At 39.6% G+C, this 20,616-nt stretch overlaps 2 protein-coding genes across 2 annotated transcripts; one reads left to right on the top strand and one right to left on the bottom strand.

Annotated features, from left to right (window-relative positions):
- Positions 1 to 622: 622 nt before the first annotated feature.
- Positions 623 to 6,634, bottom strand: LOC128526919 (ankyrin repeat domain-containing protein SOWAHC-like). Its single transcript, XM_053499142.1, has one exon. The coding sequence runs from the start codon at positions 6,433 to 6,435 to the stop codon at positions 4,756 to 4,758; it is 1,680 nt and encodes a 559-aa protein (XP_053355117.1). The 5' UTR covers positions 6,436 to 6,634; the 3' UTR covers positions 623 to 4,755.
- A 464-nt stretch (positions 6,635 to 7,098) lies between these two features.
- On the top strand, positions 7,099 to 20,406 carry septin10 (septin 10). Its single transcript, XM_053498619.1, has 10 exons — positions 7,099 to 7,232; positions 10,399 to 10,513; positions 10,672 to 10,867; positions 12,231 to 12,417; positions 14,923 to 15,084; positions 16,408 to 16,504; positions 16,605 to 16,773; positions 17,561 to 17,693; positions 18,990 to 19,174; positions 19,639 to 20,406. Exons 1-10 carry the CDS (start codon positions 7,203 to 7,205, stop codon positions 19,652 to 19,654), a joined length of 1,290 nt encoding a protein of 429 aa, XP_053354594.1. The 5' UTR covers positions 7,099 to 7,202; the 3' UTR covers positions 19,655 to 20,406.
- The last annotated feature ends 210 nt before the right edge of the window (positions 20,407 to 20,616 follow it).

The following is a 20,616-nucleotide window of genomic DNA, read 5'->3' as shown; positions in this document are numbered from 1 at the left end:
AAGCTGGTTTTCTCCAAACAGGAGTGACAGGAGGAATGTAAAACTCTGCTCTCGACAAAACTAACATTGCATGATTAAATACGTATTTGTCCAGACCTTGGACTTGCCTATGAATAGATAAAGAGAAATGACCACAAACTCTGGTGTAAAAATAGCAGATAAAACTTAGACTTACTGTACATTAAACGTGAGGCCTGAAATCTCTCAACAGCCCAGGAATAAAATTATGAGGGGCGTTCAAGTCAAAATCGGGACTTTTGATTGTGCAGAATAACAGAACACAGTTATCAGAGTAAAAACTCCCTTAATTCTGTTATATAATCCCCTGCCACGATAATGCACTAATCCCAGTCATTCACTAGTGCTTGGATAGAAAAGTGACTCTGCCTGCCTTATGTCTGTAACGCTGGCCTCCCAGGAACTCCTATAATGACCCAACCATATGGATGGGAAATAAAACAGCCTTAGGCCTTAGGATGTGTGAGTGTTAAGAAATGTTTGAATGGACCAACTACCGCTCCATTATAAGTCAGTTCGAAGCAGGTTTTGTGTTCACACCTTACTAAATTTAACATGATGAAATTTTCAAATTACAATGCAAACACAGTCAAGAAACATCAGGTTTAAGATACCATGGAGTATGTTTTAATGATGAGAACAAAACACCCTAGTTAGCATCAGGAGATTAACACCAGGAGTTTCTTATGTCGGAACCGTGATTAAGGAGGAATAGCACCATATCGGGACGTGTTCGATGAAATTTGAAATTGTTTAAGTTTCGGGTTATAGTAAGGGGAAACGAAAATATGACAAAAAAAAAAACAATCTATAAAAGGTATAAAATCTTTAAAGAATGATTTACACATAGTATACACAGTATTAGTATACAGTCCAGAGTTAGCAGTTTTAGCTTTGTATTTGCCTTAATGAAAATCAACAAAATGGTCACAATTTCTAAAACATATTTGCATGATCTCAGGTTGTGTTAATAATAATAATAATAAAATAAAATAAAAAATCACAAAAGACAGCAACAAATGTACACAACACCAAGTTTAGGTCTTTACAAATCAGGATAAAAACTTCCAAACCATAATATCAGTTTCGATTTGGTTATGACTGAACTTTTTCACAGATGGATGAATTCATTACTGAGGGGGTGCACTGGAAATACATCGTACGGGTTACAGATTACACACAGGGGAAAGTCATTTCCAGAATCATCAGTGTTGAAATTTTCATGGAATTTCTGTGGAAGCTGGCTTAGACATGTGTTGCGTAACTTTTTAATGTTTTCCAGCAGCTGTTGTAAGGTCCCGGTTGGTGTGTTTAAAAACAGGCTTGGGAAATTATTGATGTTTAATTCTGCTTTGTATCAGCCATGATGTAATGTGTGGAGCATGTGATAGATAGTCATGTGATAATGAGGTCAAGCTTCAGATTGTCATGTGTCCAAAGAGAAAAACAATCGGTTTCACTTACACGGACAGTTTTAGGTCAGCAATGTCCTTGCTGGATGACAAAACACACTCACGTACATTCATTTTTTTTGTCATTGTGAGGACCTTGCATTGATTAAATTAAATGCAGCTAACTAATGCCGTCCTTAGTGACCTTTAGTGTCAGTATACAAAAGAAACATTGGGCTCTTTTAGTTTTTTAAAATAATAAAAACTTCACGTGTCCCCACAAGGACAAAACAGATGGATAATCCTGTTCTTTTGGGGACATTGGGACCTCGCCAAAGTGTAAAAACTCCTCCCATGTCCAAAACACACACACACACACACACACAAAGCCACACATTCTCTCTCTCTCTCTATCTCACTCTCAAACACAATTTTATCAGAAATAAATAATGTCAGTTTTTAAATTTACTTTACATATCCAGTTTTGAAACACGACAATTCCGTACACTGTTAATTCTGATAACAACAAAAGACTTTGTACCGTGACCTTCGACAGAACGCAAAACAAACCAGAGTAAACTATCAGAGAAAAACTGGATTTCTAGCGAAACTAAAGAAATACCCACAGTTTTTTTTGTGTATTCCTGGAAAAGTTGTGTTTTTCCCTACATCAAAGTCCTCATGTGGTCATGCCACACGATCAGCAGTGTGTGTGAGGAGGGAACGAGCTCGAGCTTGCTCACATGAAACAACCACAGTGACGCTAACATTTTCAGACGTGCTCGAACACTTAGCGGGTTGGGATTGTTAGTGCCTTCCTACTGAAAAGTGCAACAAAAATAACATTCAGTGTAAACGTAAAGCGCTTAATCCGAAAATTGCAGTAAAGTACGTACTGAGCAGCGATAATGCAAAGCAACACTTATAGGCCACCCGAACGTTTTCATTTTTATTCCCCTGTGTTTATCTGAATTTAATGGAATTACAGAAGTCTGGGCTGGTCCCTAAAATGACTCTTTCTATGTGAAACAGGGGACCGGCTCAGTTCAGATAAGTCCAGGGTTTTTTTTCGTTTGTGATGTAACAGGTTGAGGTTTGCATGCACACAATTTGCAATTGCTGGTGTTAAACTGTTCCAGTTTCAACCTGCCGTTTAAACAGACAGGCCCACAAGGTGCTTTGCATCTACAGGTAATAAACGTTAGTGAAAAGAAAGGTCTGTCTACGTGCCATCCAGCACATCGCCAATACACTCCACCCTGGAGATATATGCATCGTTTTCCTGGCAGTTACTTCCTGGTTCGGGATTGTATCTGAGCACTTGTGGGGTGAAGCACCTTGCTCAAGGATCCAACAGAGGCGACCAGGTGGTGTCAGGTCTGGTACCAGAGACCTCCTGAGCATCCAACACCTTAACCCCCGATTGAGCTAACCCTGCCCCAGTAAACGCTGGTAAACGAATAAAAAAAAAAACATTTTTATAATATTTATGGCAGTACACATGGATGGATAGTCTGTTACCTCCATAGTGTTGTTTATATTTTCTACATATTAGATATAAGCCTAAGTAAAAAAAACTTTTATTGTAGAATCGGTATTAACTCGAGGCTCAGTGCAGGGTTACTTTAGATGTGATCTAATATTTAGTTAAAGGTGTTGGAAGTAATTATGCACAGTATGATACAGTATGTTCACAGGTTAATATATTTACATATACAGTACTGTGCAAAGTCTTATCTTTAGTACAAATGTTTGTTTTGTCTATCATGTCGCTATTATAATGTACAAAACTATTCACTATTTCTAAGAATACCTTAAAAATTTATAAAAACATTATTGAACAATATCTGTATGGCTATAATAAAGCAACATGTTATATGACAGATCAGTTTTCAAATAGAAACCAAAAGTAAAAATAATGCAGATTCCTGGGTTTTGCATGAAAATCGAAAGGAGTGAATGTGACAAATTCATCAGAAGAACTCCATATTCTCCATCACACTCAAACCTAACAGCTGTTTTACTTAAAGTACTGTGCAAAAGTTGTATGTCTTGGGAACGTCTTGGGAATGTTTTGGGAACATTTTTGTTTATTGCCTTTGATAATACATCAACATATTGAAAAGAAAATTCTATAAAGAGCACGAAAGAGTAATGAAATGAACACAGTCGATATTTGGTGTGAAAACTCTTTGCTTAAAAATAATCAGTAGTGTTAGAGATTTGTGCAGTTTTATAAGTACAACAGCTGTTAGGTTTTACGAGCTTGCTAGAGAACATGCCGCAGTTCTTCTGGTAACTTTGTTACACTCGCTTCTTTCTATTTTCATACAACAAAAAACACGATTCTGCATTTTTGTTTCCATCTGAAAACTGGTCTGCTTTACAGAAAGCAAATATTTTTTATGTATTGTTATTATTTCATACATTTATAAAGAATATTTGGAAATAGCGAATGGTTTTGTACATAATAATGCAGACATGATAAACATATATAACATTTGTATTACATATAATATGGTGCTTAAAACTTTTGCACAGTACTGTACATGTATAAAATAGTATTATGTTAAAATACTAATGTACTTTCAGCTCCTGTTTACAACTGCATAAACCAGTTGGATTAAACTGTTTCGATGAGTGAGTGCAAAAGTTTGCATCCCTTCGCTTCAAAAGTATTTAAGAATTGTTGCTGTTTTTAAATTCATATATTCCTTCATTATAAAAGTTTAGAAAAATGAAGAAGTAGGCTAATCCAAGACTTTTTGCAGGCTGCTGGTGTTTGTTTGTTTGTTTGTCTGAATGATGCCATTTCTAATCTTTCAAAATTTTCCATGTCTGTGAAAAACAAAATATGTTCTAGGTCTCCTAAAGGCTTTTAAAGTTGTTTCATCCTGCACTTGGGTGTCTGTGTCCTGCAAACTGCTAGAGTTTGTTTGTCTACAACTTAAAGTGCACAAATTAAAGTACACGCCTTAATTAATTATTAAGCAAATAAAATAAATTAAACAAAGACCATGCCAGAGCATGTAGATATGTTTTCTTTAAAAAATAAAAAATAAAAATAAGAGCTGGATCAAGTGTTATAACAGGATTTGAATTAAAACAAGATTAATTTAGCAAAGATTTTATCACAGTGGATAAAACCTAGGGATGTGCAAACTTGCGCACTCGACTGGATCTCAGGTGCTGGTGGTGGATTCTCTGTGCATTTAGGATGTTTTGCATGCGAGGCAAAAGTTTTGGCCCCCTGACAGATTGTTAGTGTACTGAACCCCGTGTGTGTGTGTGTGTGTGTGTGTGAGCATCAAGTCTGAGAAGTCTGAGATAACTCGCACGTGCACGATCACCCAAATAAGTTAGACTTGGGTCTGGATCTGAAGGGGCCAGAAGTCTGACCGGAAGTGGCTCCTTCGAGCCGATCAAAATGAGACGTGCTGTGAACAATCACAGGTGCTGTGATGCCCGCGCGTGCCTTATTTATCCTTGGTTTTAGCTTGTTAAACGACGACTTCCGGCGAAGTGGCTTGATCGCATCACTGTCCCGGTCGTCGTCCTCGCTCGCGCTGCGATTCAGCAACCGCAGGTTGGCGTGGAGAACCCGGGGCAGCTTCCAGCGCGCGGCCTCGTCTCCCCCCGCGAGCTCCGCGACAGGGTCGCGCGTCCTTTCTGCGTCGGCGCCGGCTATGTCGAGGACGTCTCGCGCGACGTCGTCACGCAGGTACTGGCTCGCCTTCTTGCCGCTGTAGTCGCGCGCCTCGACGTCGGCGTCGCACGCGCCCACCAGCATCTTGATCACCTCGACGTGGTTGTGCGCGGCGGCCAGGTGAAGCGGCGTATAGCCGGCGCTCGAGCGCGCGTTCACGTCGAGCGCGACGCCGCGCTGTCGCGCGAAGTTCACGATGTGGGCGAGCAGCTCGTGCTTACCCAGCTTGGCCGCCCAGTGCAGGCACGTGAAGCCGGTCACGAAATCCCGCTTGGACACCAGCCCGGGATCGGTGTCCAGCATTCTCCGCAGACTGTCCCACTCGCCGTCGCAGGCGCACATCATCCACGCGTGCTCCACGGGGTCGAGGGTCGCGGTCGCGCTCTCATCTTCACCCTGCGCGGTCGCGGTGCTCTCGCCGTCGCTCTTCGCCGAGTGTCGGCTGTGCCTGTGCACCACACTGCGTCGTACCTGCGGAGAGCCGATCACCGTGCTCCCACGAAAACTTTTCCGCCTGCCCCTGGGTGTGTGAGATTCCGAGCGTCCCTCATGCGTCCCGCCCTCACGCAAGTCTCGACAAAGCCCCGGTGATCCTCCACTCCTCCCGTTCTCGCGTTCTGATCTGCTCTCGGTCGGGGAATCGGCGTGCGTCGTCGGTAAATCCTGGCGATTTAAGACAGCCTTAGGTAAAGGAGACGGTTCGCTTACTGGAGTGCATTCTCCGGTGGTTTGTGCATCATCTTTATTGGTAGTAGTATTAGACCTGCTGCGATTCCCAGCGCCAGCGTTTCCCATTCTCGTCTTATCCTCGGGTTTGACATCCGGATTAGTTTGCGAAATATCCCAAGGTGTGCGCTCACCTGCGCTGGCGCCGCCCGAGACAGGTGGTATTTCTTGTTTTGCGTCTTTGTTCTCTGACGGGACGTCAAGCGCGTGCCTCTGAGACGCATCAGGTATAACCGGCGCGAGGCATGCATCCCTCCGGTTGCCATGGGTAACCTCAGCGCTGAGGCTGGTTTCCAGGACCACGGCGGCGGCGGCGCTGCTGCTGTTGTCCAGTCCATCCTTCTCCTCCTCCTCCTGTCGTTTGACCGACCCTCTGAACCTTTTCCTTAGACACACGTATTTCTCTCCGTTCTCCACTCTCACCACCGCCACCCGGTCCACGTAGCTCTTAATCTCCCCTTTAACCGCGGCTCTTCTCTCTGGGTCACAGGAAACAACGGATCGGAAATGGTCGATCAAATCTGTGTTCTTCACTCTCCCTCCTCTCTCCGTTAGAAAACATAAAACCGCTTCTTGCGTGCATTCCGTCGCCATCAGATCTCCGCACCGTCGAGCATAATTATTGTTTATCAGGGCTGTCTCTATATAGAGAGCTGAATAACGGATAGCTCTTTCTTTGTAGAGACCTGAATAACTGATATCTGTCTCTCTCTTTCGTAGAGATCTGAATAAACAAATCGCCCCGTCTCAGGACCTCTTGTGTCTGCTAATCCCTGGTACTGCCAGTAAGCGGAGCAAACACTTCTTCATTCATTACTCACAGCCAAGCCAAAACACTCCCGCCCCGCCCTTTAATTCCTCCTCAATGAAACTGTCCCCCTGTCGACGCCATTTTGGATCTCAACCTTATGAGCATCCCCACTATATGCGGTCCATACAGAGCCAAAATGGACGCCAGTTTCTCATTTCCAATAATGTTGCCTTTTCCAAGCGGTTATCCGTTTCAGGGCGTACCATTCATTGTACACAGAGGGGAAAACTGCAACAGAGATAACTCGCGATATAACATGGTCGCACGAATAACCAATAATTATAACAAACAAACGAAATTTATCGTAATTTCAATTATTTTGTTTAATGTTAGAGTCAGAGTCTTTTTTTTTTTATAGAGGTACTTTTATGTGCTCTACTTAGAGATGTCCCCTGTCCGGGAGAGCAGTGGTACAGTCCTGCTGCATTCCAATCGTTTCTCCTGCAAACTTTTTCAATTGGCTTCACCCGCCTCTTCCATGTCGGTACTTTTTAAAACATAAATAATACTAATATAATAAAAAGTAATTTAATTATAGAAAACACAAAACATGGCTTCGTCTGATGTTGCTCGACAGGGGGTAAGCTTCTTATATATTCCTGTTCTTTAGTAGGTTTTAATGTTTAGTTTAGCTAGGTGGGGAGAGGGCTAGTTAGCTAGCAAGGAGTTCACTAGCAATGAAGAAATCAAGACTTTTAACGTCTGAAGTGCCAAATGTTAGGTACAAATTAAATTAATGTCTATGTATTCATTGACTTGAATGTAATTTTAATAAAGAACAAAATAGCTTTTTTTGTTGTTATAAATTAGTTCACCCTTTCCTATATCCTTTATAAACCTTTATACATTCATCTTACTTTATCTGATTACATGACTTCTAATATCAACAATCTTATCGTTTAGTCTCATTGAATAATACACTTTTTGATGACTCAACCTGTACTAATCTTAAATTTATCCAATCGCATGCTTAGAATATAGTATAAGTCCCGCCCCTTGTCCTGCTCTGTATTTAAAGCTCCTGATTCCTAGATTCCATCCATCCATTTAGAAACCTCTGTAGTTCAACTAGTGACTGTGTACGCCAATAGTGATTACCGTTGTATTTATTCCCCTTTTCATGACCTCCCCTTTATGGCATTTTCACTCGCACACTACATACAATTTGGGAATACCAGTTAGTTTAATCTGCATGTCTTTGTACTGTTGGAGGAAACCCACCAATCACAGGGAGAACATGCAAACTCCATGCACACAGACCCCGAGGCGGTAATCGAATCCCAAACCCTCTGTGCTGATTCCATTTGTATTGCGATTCTTTAAGGGTCAAGATTTTATAAATCTCATGATTCAGTGTTAAATTTGTCTCAGATTTTGTTAAAATATCAAACAAATTTTGTAAATAATTGCTTTTAACAGCACAGGATGAAGTCCTGCCTGTACTTGCGTGAATAGTTTAGATCTCTTTAGTTAAAGCAGTGAACAGGTTTTGGTTCCGCACACCATTTCCTTTTCTAGTTGTCTCTTTAGTAAGAATTAATATGTCATATTGAATCATTTATAACATGGTTTGGATTTTCGCGGTTATGTGTCCGGTGCTTTTTAGAGGAGTGAAGCAGTATTTGGTGCAGTCTAAGACTAGATAAGGAGGAGATTTAGGGGCTTCTTGCTCCGTAAGAGCAATCTCAGTTTTTCACTTAAGGCACATAAGGCAGTATTTCAATTTTCATAAAAGATTTGCGGTATATATACCGTATGTATCCAAGACCCTGGAGCCAACAAATCTGTAGCATAACATTTAAAAAAAAAACATGCCATTTTTTTAATTCATCACGGTTGCAGCATTTCGCAAACTCTATTGGATGTTGTGCAGATCACTCATGTCGTCTCGCCGACTTCCTGTTTGAAACACTGCTCTCATGCCACGATTCCATCGGGACTGTAAAATCTTGGTTGCTCAGCCTTCTTACATTCCTGATTTGCTTAAAAAAAACAACAACGTCACCCGACGTCTCTGGAATGCAGGGTTAAGCATGTCGTCCTCTCAAATAGCGACAAGCCCCAGAGTGCTCTGGGGTGTGTGTGTATATGTATGTATGTGTGTGTGTATATATATATATATATATATATATATATATATATATATATAATGTATGTATATGTGTATAAACTTAAAGCACAAGAGAATAGGAATAATTTTTTAAAGCTTGGCTAAGATCTAATATTTTCCCCTTTTTTTCCCCCTACTCTTGTTCCCACATGTGCAATGCAAATGTTGGCTAACGCTTAGGATGAATGAAAATAATGCCTAAGATGTTCTTTCCAAAATGACAAGGAGCAAAAATTGTCAGATTGTAAGTGTTAGAGGCCGACAAGCGAGCTAAGATTTTAGCGACCATGCAACAAGCGATATTTCTTTAAAACTGATCAACAAATTCAAATGGTTTGGCCAAAATCCTTCCTTAGACCAGTCAGTTACAGGTTGAGGTACGAAAGTGTGAGAAACTGGTCACAGTGGCTTCATCTTGGTCCGTCATTTTATTAAATGTCTCTTAAAACAAAATAATGTTTGGAAATGAGCAGCAGTAATTGTAATTATGTTAATGAGGCACATTTTGCTTGCTTTGCTAATTAATACAAAGCAGAAAACATAGGTTAATGAAACTTCAATACATTTTACATAGACTAGACTAGTTAGTTATAGACCATTGTAGCTATTATGTTTTATCAGTAAAAAAACAAACGAAAAAAAAACTCTGGACATGAGCAACAATCGTGCGTCATTGCGCGAACAGGAAACATGAACGGCGTACTGCTTGTCCCGAGCACTCCAAATGCAAGCATAATGTTTACTTTATATATTTTTATTATTGTTGCATGAAATGTCACACAAAAGAATCATGATATGTACATTTTTTATTTTTTTTTGTTCCCCTCCCAAACTTTAGTGTGAATGTACAGCTACACTGCATTAATTAAACCAGGTTGTCTTGTTCCAGGATAAACTCTCATTTGAGTCCACTTTAATATATTTTTGTACAGTACCAGTCCAACGTTTGGACACGCCTCCTAATTCGCCTTCTTTTTTTTTTTTATCTACATATTAGAACAACACTGAAGATTATTGCATATTTCGGATGCCTTTAGCCTTTTGTTTTTACACTGTAGAAAGAGAGAGAAATCTGAAAATGCCATGGAATTAAAAGGTGTGTCCCGACTTCTGACTGGTAGCGTGTGTAGGTTAAAATTGTAAAATTGAGACTTTCCCATCCATTAGGGAGCAGAAACTTTCACACACCTTTTTTGTTCTATATATAAACTTTCACTTTTCTACTTTTCGTTCCTCATCCCTGTTTAACATGAGACTGAAAGCTGTGTTTGAACTGTGCGACTCTTTATTCAAGGGTGTTGTCTTTATGGACCGTGTCCCAAACACAATCCACAAAAAAAACAAAAAAACACTGTGGCTAAGCTTTCCAGATTGTGTCCTTATTTTTAGTCGTCAGTTTTGCCTTCACAGCTGTCGGCTTCTGCTTTCCTCCGTCCTTTATATCAGACTTTATGTCCTTTCACTCAGACTCAGGCAAAAGAGTTAGGACCAAATTTCCTAACCCCGCTCTTATACATAGGACATTTTAAGTCCTAGCAGTGTTTTGCAGGGTTTCAGTTCTGAGATGAAACGTTTCAGTTGTGGTTACGTTTCATATCGAAGGCTTTGACATGCTTGTTTGTTTTTGTTTCAACAGGAGAGAAACACTCGTCCCTTGTCTCTGTCCGGTCACGTCGGCTTTGACAGTTTACCTGATCAGCTGGTCAATAAATCAACCAATCAGGGCTTCTGCTTTAACATCCTCTGCATAGGTGACTCGCAAGGATGATTCCTTTGCGTATCTATGTATCTTCTAACACATTTAATCTTTCTAATGACATAGAAGAGAATCATATTCACTTCTTACTGTTACCTAGTCATACAGTACATACGTTTCTTCTTCTTCACGGATGTATGATTGCCTTCTCAGGTGAGACTGGTATTGGAAAGTCCACTTTGATGGACACGCTGTTCAACACCAACTTCGAGAACTTTGAGTCGTCTCACTTTGAGCCGCGCGTCAAGCTGCGCGCCCAGACGTACGACCTCCAGGAGAGCAACGTGCGTCTGAAGCTCACCATTGTCAACACGGTGGGGTTCGGAGATCAGATGAACAAACAAGACAGGTGAGGGGGACAGTCGCTAAGATGTTTATACAGACAAGTCAGGCAGACTTTAGACAATAATACGCTATATGGTGAATTGTTTGTGGACACCGTTTGACAACCGCACCCATACATACTTGTTGAGCATTCCAGTCCTGATTTACAAACATTCGAGTTATGAATTTCTGCAGATACAAACGGACTGCGTTTCTACTTCCGGTTCAATCGCAGAAGTAGCTCATGTGCATTGTACAAAAAATACTGCACCAGATACCAATATTTACAATTGTATAAAATATTATCAGTGTGTAAGTGAATGTATAAAATGTCCAAAGTTCGGTATATTGTATGCACGTGTGTGTGTGGGAGAAATGAGTTTCAGTAAATCGCTCCAGAAGCACAATGATAAATGTCTGTCCTGTAAAGCTGTCTTGATGGTGAATAATCCTAATTTCGATAAAAATCCGAGTTTACAGTCCCATACAGTGGAAAAAAGCTCTGAGGCAAAATGGCGTCTGGGATTCCCCTCAAGATTTAAAGGTGCAGAGACACCACTGTTACATTTCACTGAGAAATTAATTCCTTAGGTGCGATTGTTTTTTGGCCAGATAATAACATTTTGCGGGAACAGAGACAGAAATGTAGAAACTGTGTGTGTGTGTATACCTGTATATAAATATATACACACACACAGTCGCAGCCTCAGTTGCTCGCGGATTTTTCCTCAGAACCGAACTAATAATTGTTTGCGGAAACCACAAATATCTTTTTTGTGGCATTATATCATTTTCCATGTATTTTAACGCTAAATTATTAAGACTAGTTTACTAGATTTGTAACATTGATATTAACATAAATTCAGCTCATTTCCCAAATAAAATATAATACTGTATACATTTTTAAGTACTGCAGAGAGAACTCAAAGCAACCTTAGAGGAAGACGCATCTTGGGATGGTGAATTATTATTACCGTATTATTACTTACTCGACTTATACCAAAGAAAACAAGCTTGCAAGAATTACAGTACATATAGGGCTAACGTGTGTATTTTACTGTACATTCTAACACTGCAGGAGACACAGCAGTACAGTACTGTATAGTATACGGGTTTACCTTTACATAATTTCTTTTTTTTAATGTATTAAACCGGGTTTAAATTAAAGGCGTTTTGGGGGCATATTTAGGGTTTAAACTATAATAATAAGCATTTATAGGCTTTTTTTTTTGAACTACATCCAAAATTCATGTTTTTTTTTTTTCCACAGTCTGTGGGTTCTTGTGGAACGTAACCCTTGTAAATTTCAGGGGTCGTGTGTGTGTATATAAATGAAGTTATGAACCACCAGGTCAAGCCGGGATTTAACCTAAAAATCTCTTTACCAGCTACCAACACGTGGTGGATTACATCGACACGCAGTTCGAGTCTTACCTGCAAGAAGAGCTGAAGATCAAACGCTCGCTGCACAACTACCACGACTCACGAATCCACGCCTGCCTTTACTTCATCGCCCCGTCCGGACACTCGCTGAAATCCCTCGACCTCGTCACCATGAAGAAACTGGACAGCAAGGTTTGTGCCGAATACATTATATGTTTACAGAAACGATTATGCTTTTTATATTTAAATAGACATGCTCTTTTTTTTTTTTTTTTTTTTTTTTCTTTTTGGATCCAGCCTGCATTGTCTGAATGTCAGAAACACAAGTACATTTCGGTGATTCAGAATGTAATCGGTCATGTAAAACTTCACTGTGTGGTTTACGATACGATGGAATACCTTGGCATCTTCTTTCTTCAAAATTACTTTTTATTTTATTTTTTATGTTTTTAAACCACACGATGCGAGTATATATATATATTTGTGTTTGTGTGAGATTGCAGTTGTTCTCTCGAAGGAAGGTACAAGAAGTTATTAGGTATAGGGTTTCTTTTTTTCACATATGGTCTGTCAGGTTTGGACAGTTGTTTTCCCTCCTTAATAAATAAAATCACCTTTTTTTTAATTTTATCTTTGTGTAATATTAAATTAGTTTGATGATCTGAATTATTTTATGTGACAAATATGCAAAAAAACAGAAATACTTTTTCACAGCAACTATGTTTAATGGTCATAAGTAAGCTGTAGAATCGCCCCGCTCATTACTGAGGAGAGTAAGTTCAGACAGGTAGCTAAAACTTTTCTGTAGTTACACACATTCAGCGCTAATCTACCACACCGAAAAGGAAGTGCCACCTTGTGGTGTGCTTTGGTATTACCGTGTGGCTACCTTATCTGATTGTTACAGTATATTGGATAAATTTTTTTTTTTAAATGGCCTGATGTGTTGGCATGGTGGCCCACTATGCCTGTACTGTTCTAGGGCAGGGCTCGGCAACCCTCGGCTCCGGAGACCCATGTGGCTTTGGAAAATAAATAACGAGTATGTAATTTAAATTAATTTTACTTTAGTTCCTCAGTTTTTTTTTTTATGTAACTGTTAATTTGAAGATTATCGTGATCTTGTAGCATTAAAATAAAACGTGTTTCATTTTTTTGTTGCTCAAAATATGCATCACACCAACTGAAGTGTGACACCCACCGGGACACGTGATTTTATATAAATAGTCCTTTTTTTAAAATTCAAGTTGACAGCTGACTGCACGCTCCAGTACATGCGATAAAAAAGGATGACGTCACACAGAAGTAGACGGCATTTATGGTTTGCTGCAGGTGGATAATTCAAGTCCGTATTTCATAAATATGAGGAGGATTTAAATAGACAGAGTATTTTATTTGAAAGTTTTTCAGAGTTCTAAATGTTTTTGTTGCATGGAGAAATAAGATTTTGTTTTCTCTGTAGCAGTTCATTGATTTCATAAAGGCAACACACTATAGTTTTTTTTTTTATACATAGCATAAGGGGGTAAAAAAATTATGTATATAGTGTTATCTTTATTTTAGATAAGAAAAGAGTTTTGTGGCTTCCGGTGTTTTTTTTTTTTTGTGTGGAAAACGGCTCTAAATGTCTCTTTGAGTGTTTAATGTTGCTGCGTTCGTACCCTGAATCTGCTAGAGTTTAACAGCCTCTTCCCCAGCATGTTCTCCTGATCATCACCGACCCTGCGCTCTAACTCTCAAGTAACCGAGCTGGAATGTGCGATTAAAATAATTTCTGTGCTGTAATGTAGGCTTCTGAAAAGTAAAAAAATAAAAGTAAAAGTGTTGCAGTTAAAAAAAATTTTTGGTTCTGAGAAGTGCCTGTGGCTGCATTCGAAAATAAAAGGGACACGTGAAGGCGTCACATTTTTAACATTTTTCCCCATCTGTAGGATTTCCTCTTCAGCTGCTTTGTACAGGCGTTTGTACAACGCAGCTGTGTGTGTTTGTAGTTTATACAAGGTCTCTGTGTACAGTAGTGTGGTGTAGGTATGTGTGTCTGGTTTCAAGCTGGCATTCGGTGGGTGTTTCCTCCTCCGAAACGCTGGCAGTAGGACTGAAGTTGTGTTGGTATCGTGGTTCACAGCTATCTGAGCTTTTCAGGAGGGTGACTTTCTTTCATTTTCTTTTCATTTTCAACTTGTGACTATGTTAAGTAATAACAAATCCAATTGTAAAACATTGCTGATGTGGCTGGTTCCTCACTGCACAGTTTAGTTTGTCTTTGATGCCGGTTTCTCATTCTTAAAACAACTTCATCCACCTTGCTCTCGCCATTGGTGTCGTCTCCGTGAAGTGAGACCGCGAACAACGACAAAGGGGATTTTCAAAGAGGAATCGAGCGTCGGATTTTACCATGGTGCGAATGCATGGCTTGTAATAGAGATTATACTGAGTTGATAAGAGGAGGAATTACTCCAATACCAACATGGTGCAATCTGAATGACCTCAGTGAGTCAATAAAAAAGATATGTTATCATATGATATGATCTTATCTCCCCCTGCTCTTTCTTCAGCTGATTGTCTAAATTTGGTGAATTTGAGCTCAATGAATGTTTGCTGTTGCTTGATGATGCGGATCTGACCGTATCCTGTACGTATTCCTCACGCGGCCCCGTCTCTGCGCCTGACCTCGTGCACGTTTCTTGTTTTCTCAAGGTGAATATAATCCCAGTGATCGCAAAGGCGGACACCATCTCCAAAAGCGAGCTGCACAAGTTTAAGATCAAGATCATGAGCGAGCTGGTGAGCAACGGAGTGCAGATCTATCAGTTCCCCACCGACGACGAGACCGTCTCCAAGATCAACAGCGCCATGAACGTGAGTCTGGGCTTAACTCTGAGCGGTGGGTTTAAACAGAAATGTTGTCAAATGTAAAAAATATAAAATATAAATCAGAGTCATTAATCGGGGTTGGAATCAGCAGTCACCTTCCAATAGGATATTATATATACAGTAATCATCACCAATTTGTACGTGATTGGATATTACATTTTCCCTGATTTTGTTACAGTTTTGAATGTTAGAAGAGTTTTTTAGCAAAAAAAAGCTACATTTTTACTGAACAGCAACATATTCACTATAATCATTATTACACAATAATTTACTCCTACCACACTGGATAAAAATGTGTGAATTGTTTAGAGTGCGTCATCTGTAGGATTATAAAGAAACAACGACGTTTTACCTCAGTGTCTGTGCTCGGTTCAGAATCCTCTCCGCTCATGGCCAAACCAAAACCAGCCAATTCTGCTCACTGACTGATCGACAGGTTCATCTCTATTATAAATGTAAAAAATAGTTTTTAAATAAAAAAAAAAAAAGTGATTTTGGAGTCTGTGTGTCGATACGTTAATCAGCACACAAAAGAATCGAGATTTATTAGTGAATTGTTTTTTTCTCCAGTGTCTAATAATTAGAGACGGATGGTAAAATGTATTCAGTTTAATATTATGATTCTTTTTTTTAATTTTTTTTATTTGTCTCCCTAATTTGGTCGTGTATAATTCCTCCCTGTCACTAGGGGGCTCCCACATTAAGGCTACTACTACCACTCAGTCGGGAGGGCAGAAGACTATCATGTGTTTCCTCCGAACCACGTGACGGCACATCTTTTCGAACTGCCCGCTCACACACCGTTGTGGGTGGTGTAACACACTCTGAGGACAGTGCTATCCGCTCCTTCCGCTTGCGTGAGCTCACAGACACCCCTGATTGGCTGTTGAGCCGTGATTAATGTGGGAGCACTAAGTATCCCTCCCCTCTGAGAGAGCTCGGCCAATCAGCTCTCTCCAGACCTCCGGCTGTGAGAGGGTTTTGTGTTTCTTTTGTAAAAGCGATTCGCGGCTCAAGGTTAAAAAAAAAATGTATATATGTTCGCATTTAAGGTGACAAAATGTTACCAATTTCTTTATTATTCTACAGGTGGCGTGCTTTAAAGTATTCGTGTGTGAGTGTGGTAGGAGCAGATTATATGCTGTTTGTTTATTATTAAAAATAATATTGAATCTGGATATTTATGAAATCCTGATACCTACAAAATCTCAATACAGAGGGAGTCTGACTCAGTGTTTCCTGGACTTTTCTTAAGTTGATACTCTGACTGACGTTGCAGATCACTGAACGTGTGTGTGTTGTTTTCAGGGCCACCTGCCGTTCGCCGTGGTGGGAAGCACAGAGGAGGTGAAGATCGGGAACAAGATGGTGAAAGCGAGACAGTACCCCTGGGGTGTGGTCCAAGGTATGCTGCGTGTGTGCATGTTTTTTTTCCTTTTTTTTTTTCTGCTGTTTACATGTTTGACACAGATTTGCTGACGCACAGTTGCCGGTGTGCGTTTCAGTGGAGAACGAGAACCACTGTGATTTTGTGAAGCTGCGCGAGATGCTGATCTGCGTAAACATGGAGGACTTGCGCGAGCAGACGCACACGCGCCACTACGAGCTCTACAGACGCTGCAAGCTGGAGGAGATGGGCTTTAAGGACACGGACGCCGACAGCAAACCAGTCAGGTAGAGACACACAGCTAGCAGAGTTAGTGTCTGTGTGTGTATGTGATTTATCTGAGTTTGTGTTGGGTTTACTGCAGTTAATGCCATGATTGTTTTTATTTAAAAAGACTTATTCAAATGCAAATTTCTAATTTTGTTTGTCACATATTGAACCATACACAGTATGATATGCAGTGAAATGCTTACACGACATTTCACGACTTTGAAATGCTTTTACGACCTTATAAAGGAAAAAAGAAGTAAGAAGTCCATATTTTAATAGGAAGGAATAAAGTATTGTATAAATATTGTATAAAATATATACAGTTTTGTTACAAAATAAAATTAAGTAAAAATACAGTATGTAAAGTATATAAAAAAAAGTAAGAATGTAAAAAAAAAAAAAAAAAAGTAAGAATGTAAAAGAGATTTTTTTCTTTTAATCCAACCTTTTGTTTGTCGATTCAGGTAATTGAATAAAAGGGTGAGTTTTAGATTCACACTTTTTAAATGATTGGAAAACCTGCAAACATGAAATGGTGCAAAATTTACGAACTCCTTAAAAACAGCTTTTACATAAATCGCAAACCTCTTGCATCATGTCGCCTTTTAAGTTTATCGGCGGTTTTTGCATCGCTGCCACCTACTGGACAGGAGTGTGGAGATTCTGGCAGGGATGTATGGAGGAATTATTAACATGGAAGTTAAACAGTGTTGCCGACACAAGTTGCACAGCATCTCATTGTTTGTAAAATACGTTTCATAGTTTTTAACACTGCTTGAAATACGTTTGTGCATCTCTCCTCAGCCTGCAGGAGACGTACGAGGCGAAGCGTCAGGAGTTCCTGCTGGAGCTGCAGCGAAGAGAGGAGGAGATGAGGCAGATGTTTGTCCTGCGGGTCAAAGAGAAAGAGACGGAATTGAAGGAGGCAGAGAGAGAGGTATCCGTTCTTAAACAGAGGTTAAACACGTACTGTGAGGGTAGCAAACGAGAGGAGTTCTCACGCTCTCCAAACATACTTTCATGTTTCTCACCAATTTGGGGTAACAATGAATTAAACCAGAGAATAAAAAATGTCTGTCCTGATGGTGAATAATCCTAATTATGGAAAATCCTTAACAAAACAGTGTTCACAGTCCAACACAGTGAAAAACAGCTCTGAAACAAAATGGCATCCAGGATTCCCCTCATGATATAAAGGTGCAGAGACAACACTGTATGATGTCGCAATGCGTGAGATTCAAAAGGACAGAGATTTAGTCAAGTGGATTGGTATGCTTTGCATTGTATATTTGGGTCAAAGGCGTATAAGACTCACTTTGTTAGAATTGAGGCCAAATCCAATTTACGAACATGTCCCGGAATGGAACTTGTTTGTAAGTCAGGGACTACCTGTAAAGGATTTATATAGTGAGGGAATTTTAATACCTTTGAAAAACTAACCGACAAATATAAACTCCCTAGGAAACACTTTTATAAGTATACTTAATTTAGAGGTTTTATAAATAAATACATTGTCATCTTCTAAACCACTAATGTTCTGTATTTACATAGAAAAGGTCATTTATCCAAATTTTTACAATAGACTCCTTACATGTCCTAAGGAAAACTCCCTTTTATATCTATCTGCATGGTCTGATCTGACAACTCAGTAGAGGCCGGGAAGAGACGTGCAATTTTGACAAAACTCAAAGTATTAACACTAGATTTAGGTTGTTTTGATGTAAATGGTTACTCAGAACATATATTCCTCCTATAAAAGTGCATGAGTATAACCCCAACGTTCCTAAAAACTTTGTTAAATGGAATAGTGGAATACGAGGTACACCGTTTTATTGTATGTGGGAGTCTAAGAAATTCTGAAAGTTTTGGAAGAAATCTTTCATTTAATTTCAAGTCTCGCAGAAACGCATACATTTCACCTGTAGATGCCAAATTGTGCATATCTGCATATCTTTCCAGCAAATCTTTAGGTGATGAAAGGACATTGAGGAACCTACTTAAGGTCAATGGATCAGGGAAATGTCTTGGCTTTGGAAAGACTAACTCATCTCGCAAAGAGGAAAATCAAAGATTTGGTGGACACCTTAACTCTTTTTGCAATTCATGATGCCTTTATAAACAACTGGTTCTTTTGTTTTGCCGACAGTTGTGTGTGTGGGGGTGTTTTATCGTAATTTTTTTTAATTGTGTAAAAAATCCAAACATGTCATGAATAAATTGTGTGTGTGTGTAGCTCCAGGGCAAGTTTGAGCAGCTGAAGCGTTTGCACGCTGATGAGAAGAGCAAGCTGGATGACAAGAGGAAGGCTCTGGAGGATGAGATGAACTCCTTCAGTAAGAAGAAAGCCGCCGCGGAGCTCCTGCAGGGACAATCGTTCAGCTCCAACTCCAACCTGAAGAAGGACAAAGACCGCAAGAAGTAAGTAGCACAATCACAGTCAGTAAAACAACAACAACAACAAAAACTGTCTAGTAGCTGTGTGTGATTATATTCAGCCTGTGCTTTGACTGAGGATGTAAACTGAAGATACAAAGTACGTAGTGTAAATGTCGGTTAAACTCGGTAGCGTGTTTACACACAGCTGGGCAACAACACAGACGTCTGTAACAATGAGCCTTCTTCATTAGACAGATATTTGTTTACAAAAGGGTCTTTATAGAAACGTAGTGCCACAGGCGGGGCAAAACAAGGCCTGCAGTGTTAAGGACACGCCCCCATCACCCGTAGTATAGAGTCAGCAAGAAACCATGAAAAATAAAAGTTGTATGATTAAAGCAGGGAGGCTGATTAAACCTGCACTGAAAGACGATGGCTTTTTTTTTTTTTTTTTTACATCCCTTATGTTAACATGTCCGATGTTCTGCCACTGTTTCTGTTTCCAGCTCTGGCTTTATGTGAAGAGGCAGCATGGGAGACTGAACGCATTCCACCCTGAACAGATCTTTCCACAAATCCTAAAGAGAAAGTGACTATTATCCAGCTAAATTTGTATCTCTTTAATGTTTTTATTATACAAGTATATCAGCAGGACTGCTGTGTGTGTGTGTTTGAGTATCATTTGTATAACTGTATTTTTTTTTTTATATAAATATATATATTTTTCTTTCACTTGATGTTTTAATGTAGAATTGAGGATGTCCACTAGGCGGCGACAAAACTGTATGTTTTCTATGTGGGGAACAAAAGTGCCTTTATAAAATGTTGTGCCTGTTTGTGCATCGAAAACCAGCAACAATTTATCAGCAGCTGTCAGTTTATTTTTAATGCAGAATTGCACAATGCGATGAAACGGTAAGCTGCCAGGATAAAACTTTGCGTATATTTAAAAAAAAAAGAAAAAAAAGTGATGCAGTATTGGAAACTATTTTCTCCTGAAGGTTAAAAAAAAAGACATGCCACAAGTTTTCTCAAATCAATGTCAATCATCAATGTGGCATTAATGCTCGGTTCTGTCTTCACCTTGTGCATGTTTTATTATTCAGTAAACCAATTACAATTAGACACCTGGTTTCGAACATTTTTGTGAGCGAAAGATCACAATCCCCTCCTTCCACTGTTTTTTTTTTTTTTTGTATTTGAAGTGTATTTATCTAAGCTGTGTATGGGGTAAAATTCATTAAAAGCATGAATAAAATTGAAGTGGAAATACTGCCACTTTGTCTCTCTCTAAACTATTAAGGACTGTTAAGATATCGTCTGTGGTGCATGATGGGAAGAAATTTAGTGCACAGAATGCAGAATAATGCTTTGCTGTAATGTGTATACATACAGTAGAGGATTTGTAAAGCATAAATGTCCGGTGCATTAAAATGTTTAAACTACACAAGCAGTGCAGGAGCTTGTAATGGAAATAAACCCAT

This window comes from Clarias gariepinus, chromosome 6 (genome assembly GCF_024256425.1).
Source record: "Clarias gariepinus isolate MV-2021 ecotype Netherlands chromosome 6, CGAR_prim_01v2, whole genome shotgun sequence".
In the NCBI taxonomy this organism is placed as follows: Eukaryota; Metazoa; Chordata; class Actinopteri; order Siluriformes; family Clariidae; genus Clarias; species Clarias gariepinus.
This window is presented reverse-complemented; position numbering and strand designations above follow the sequence as displayed.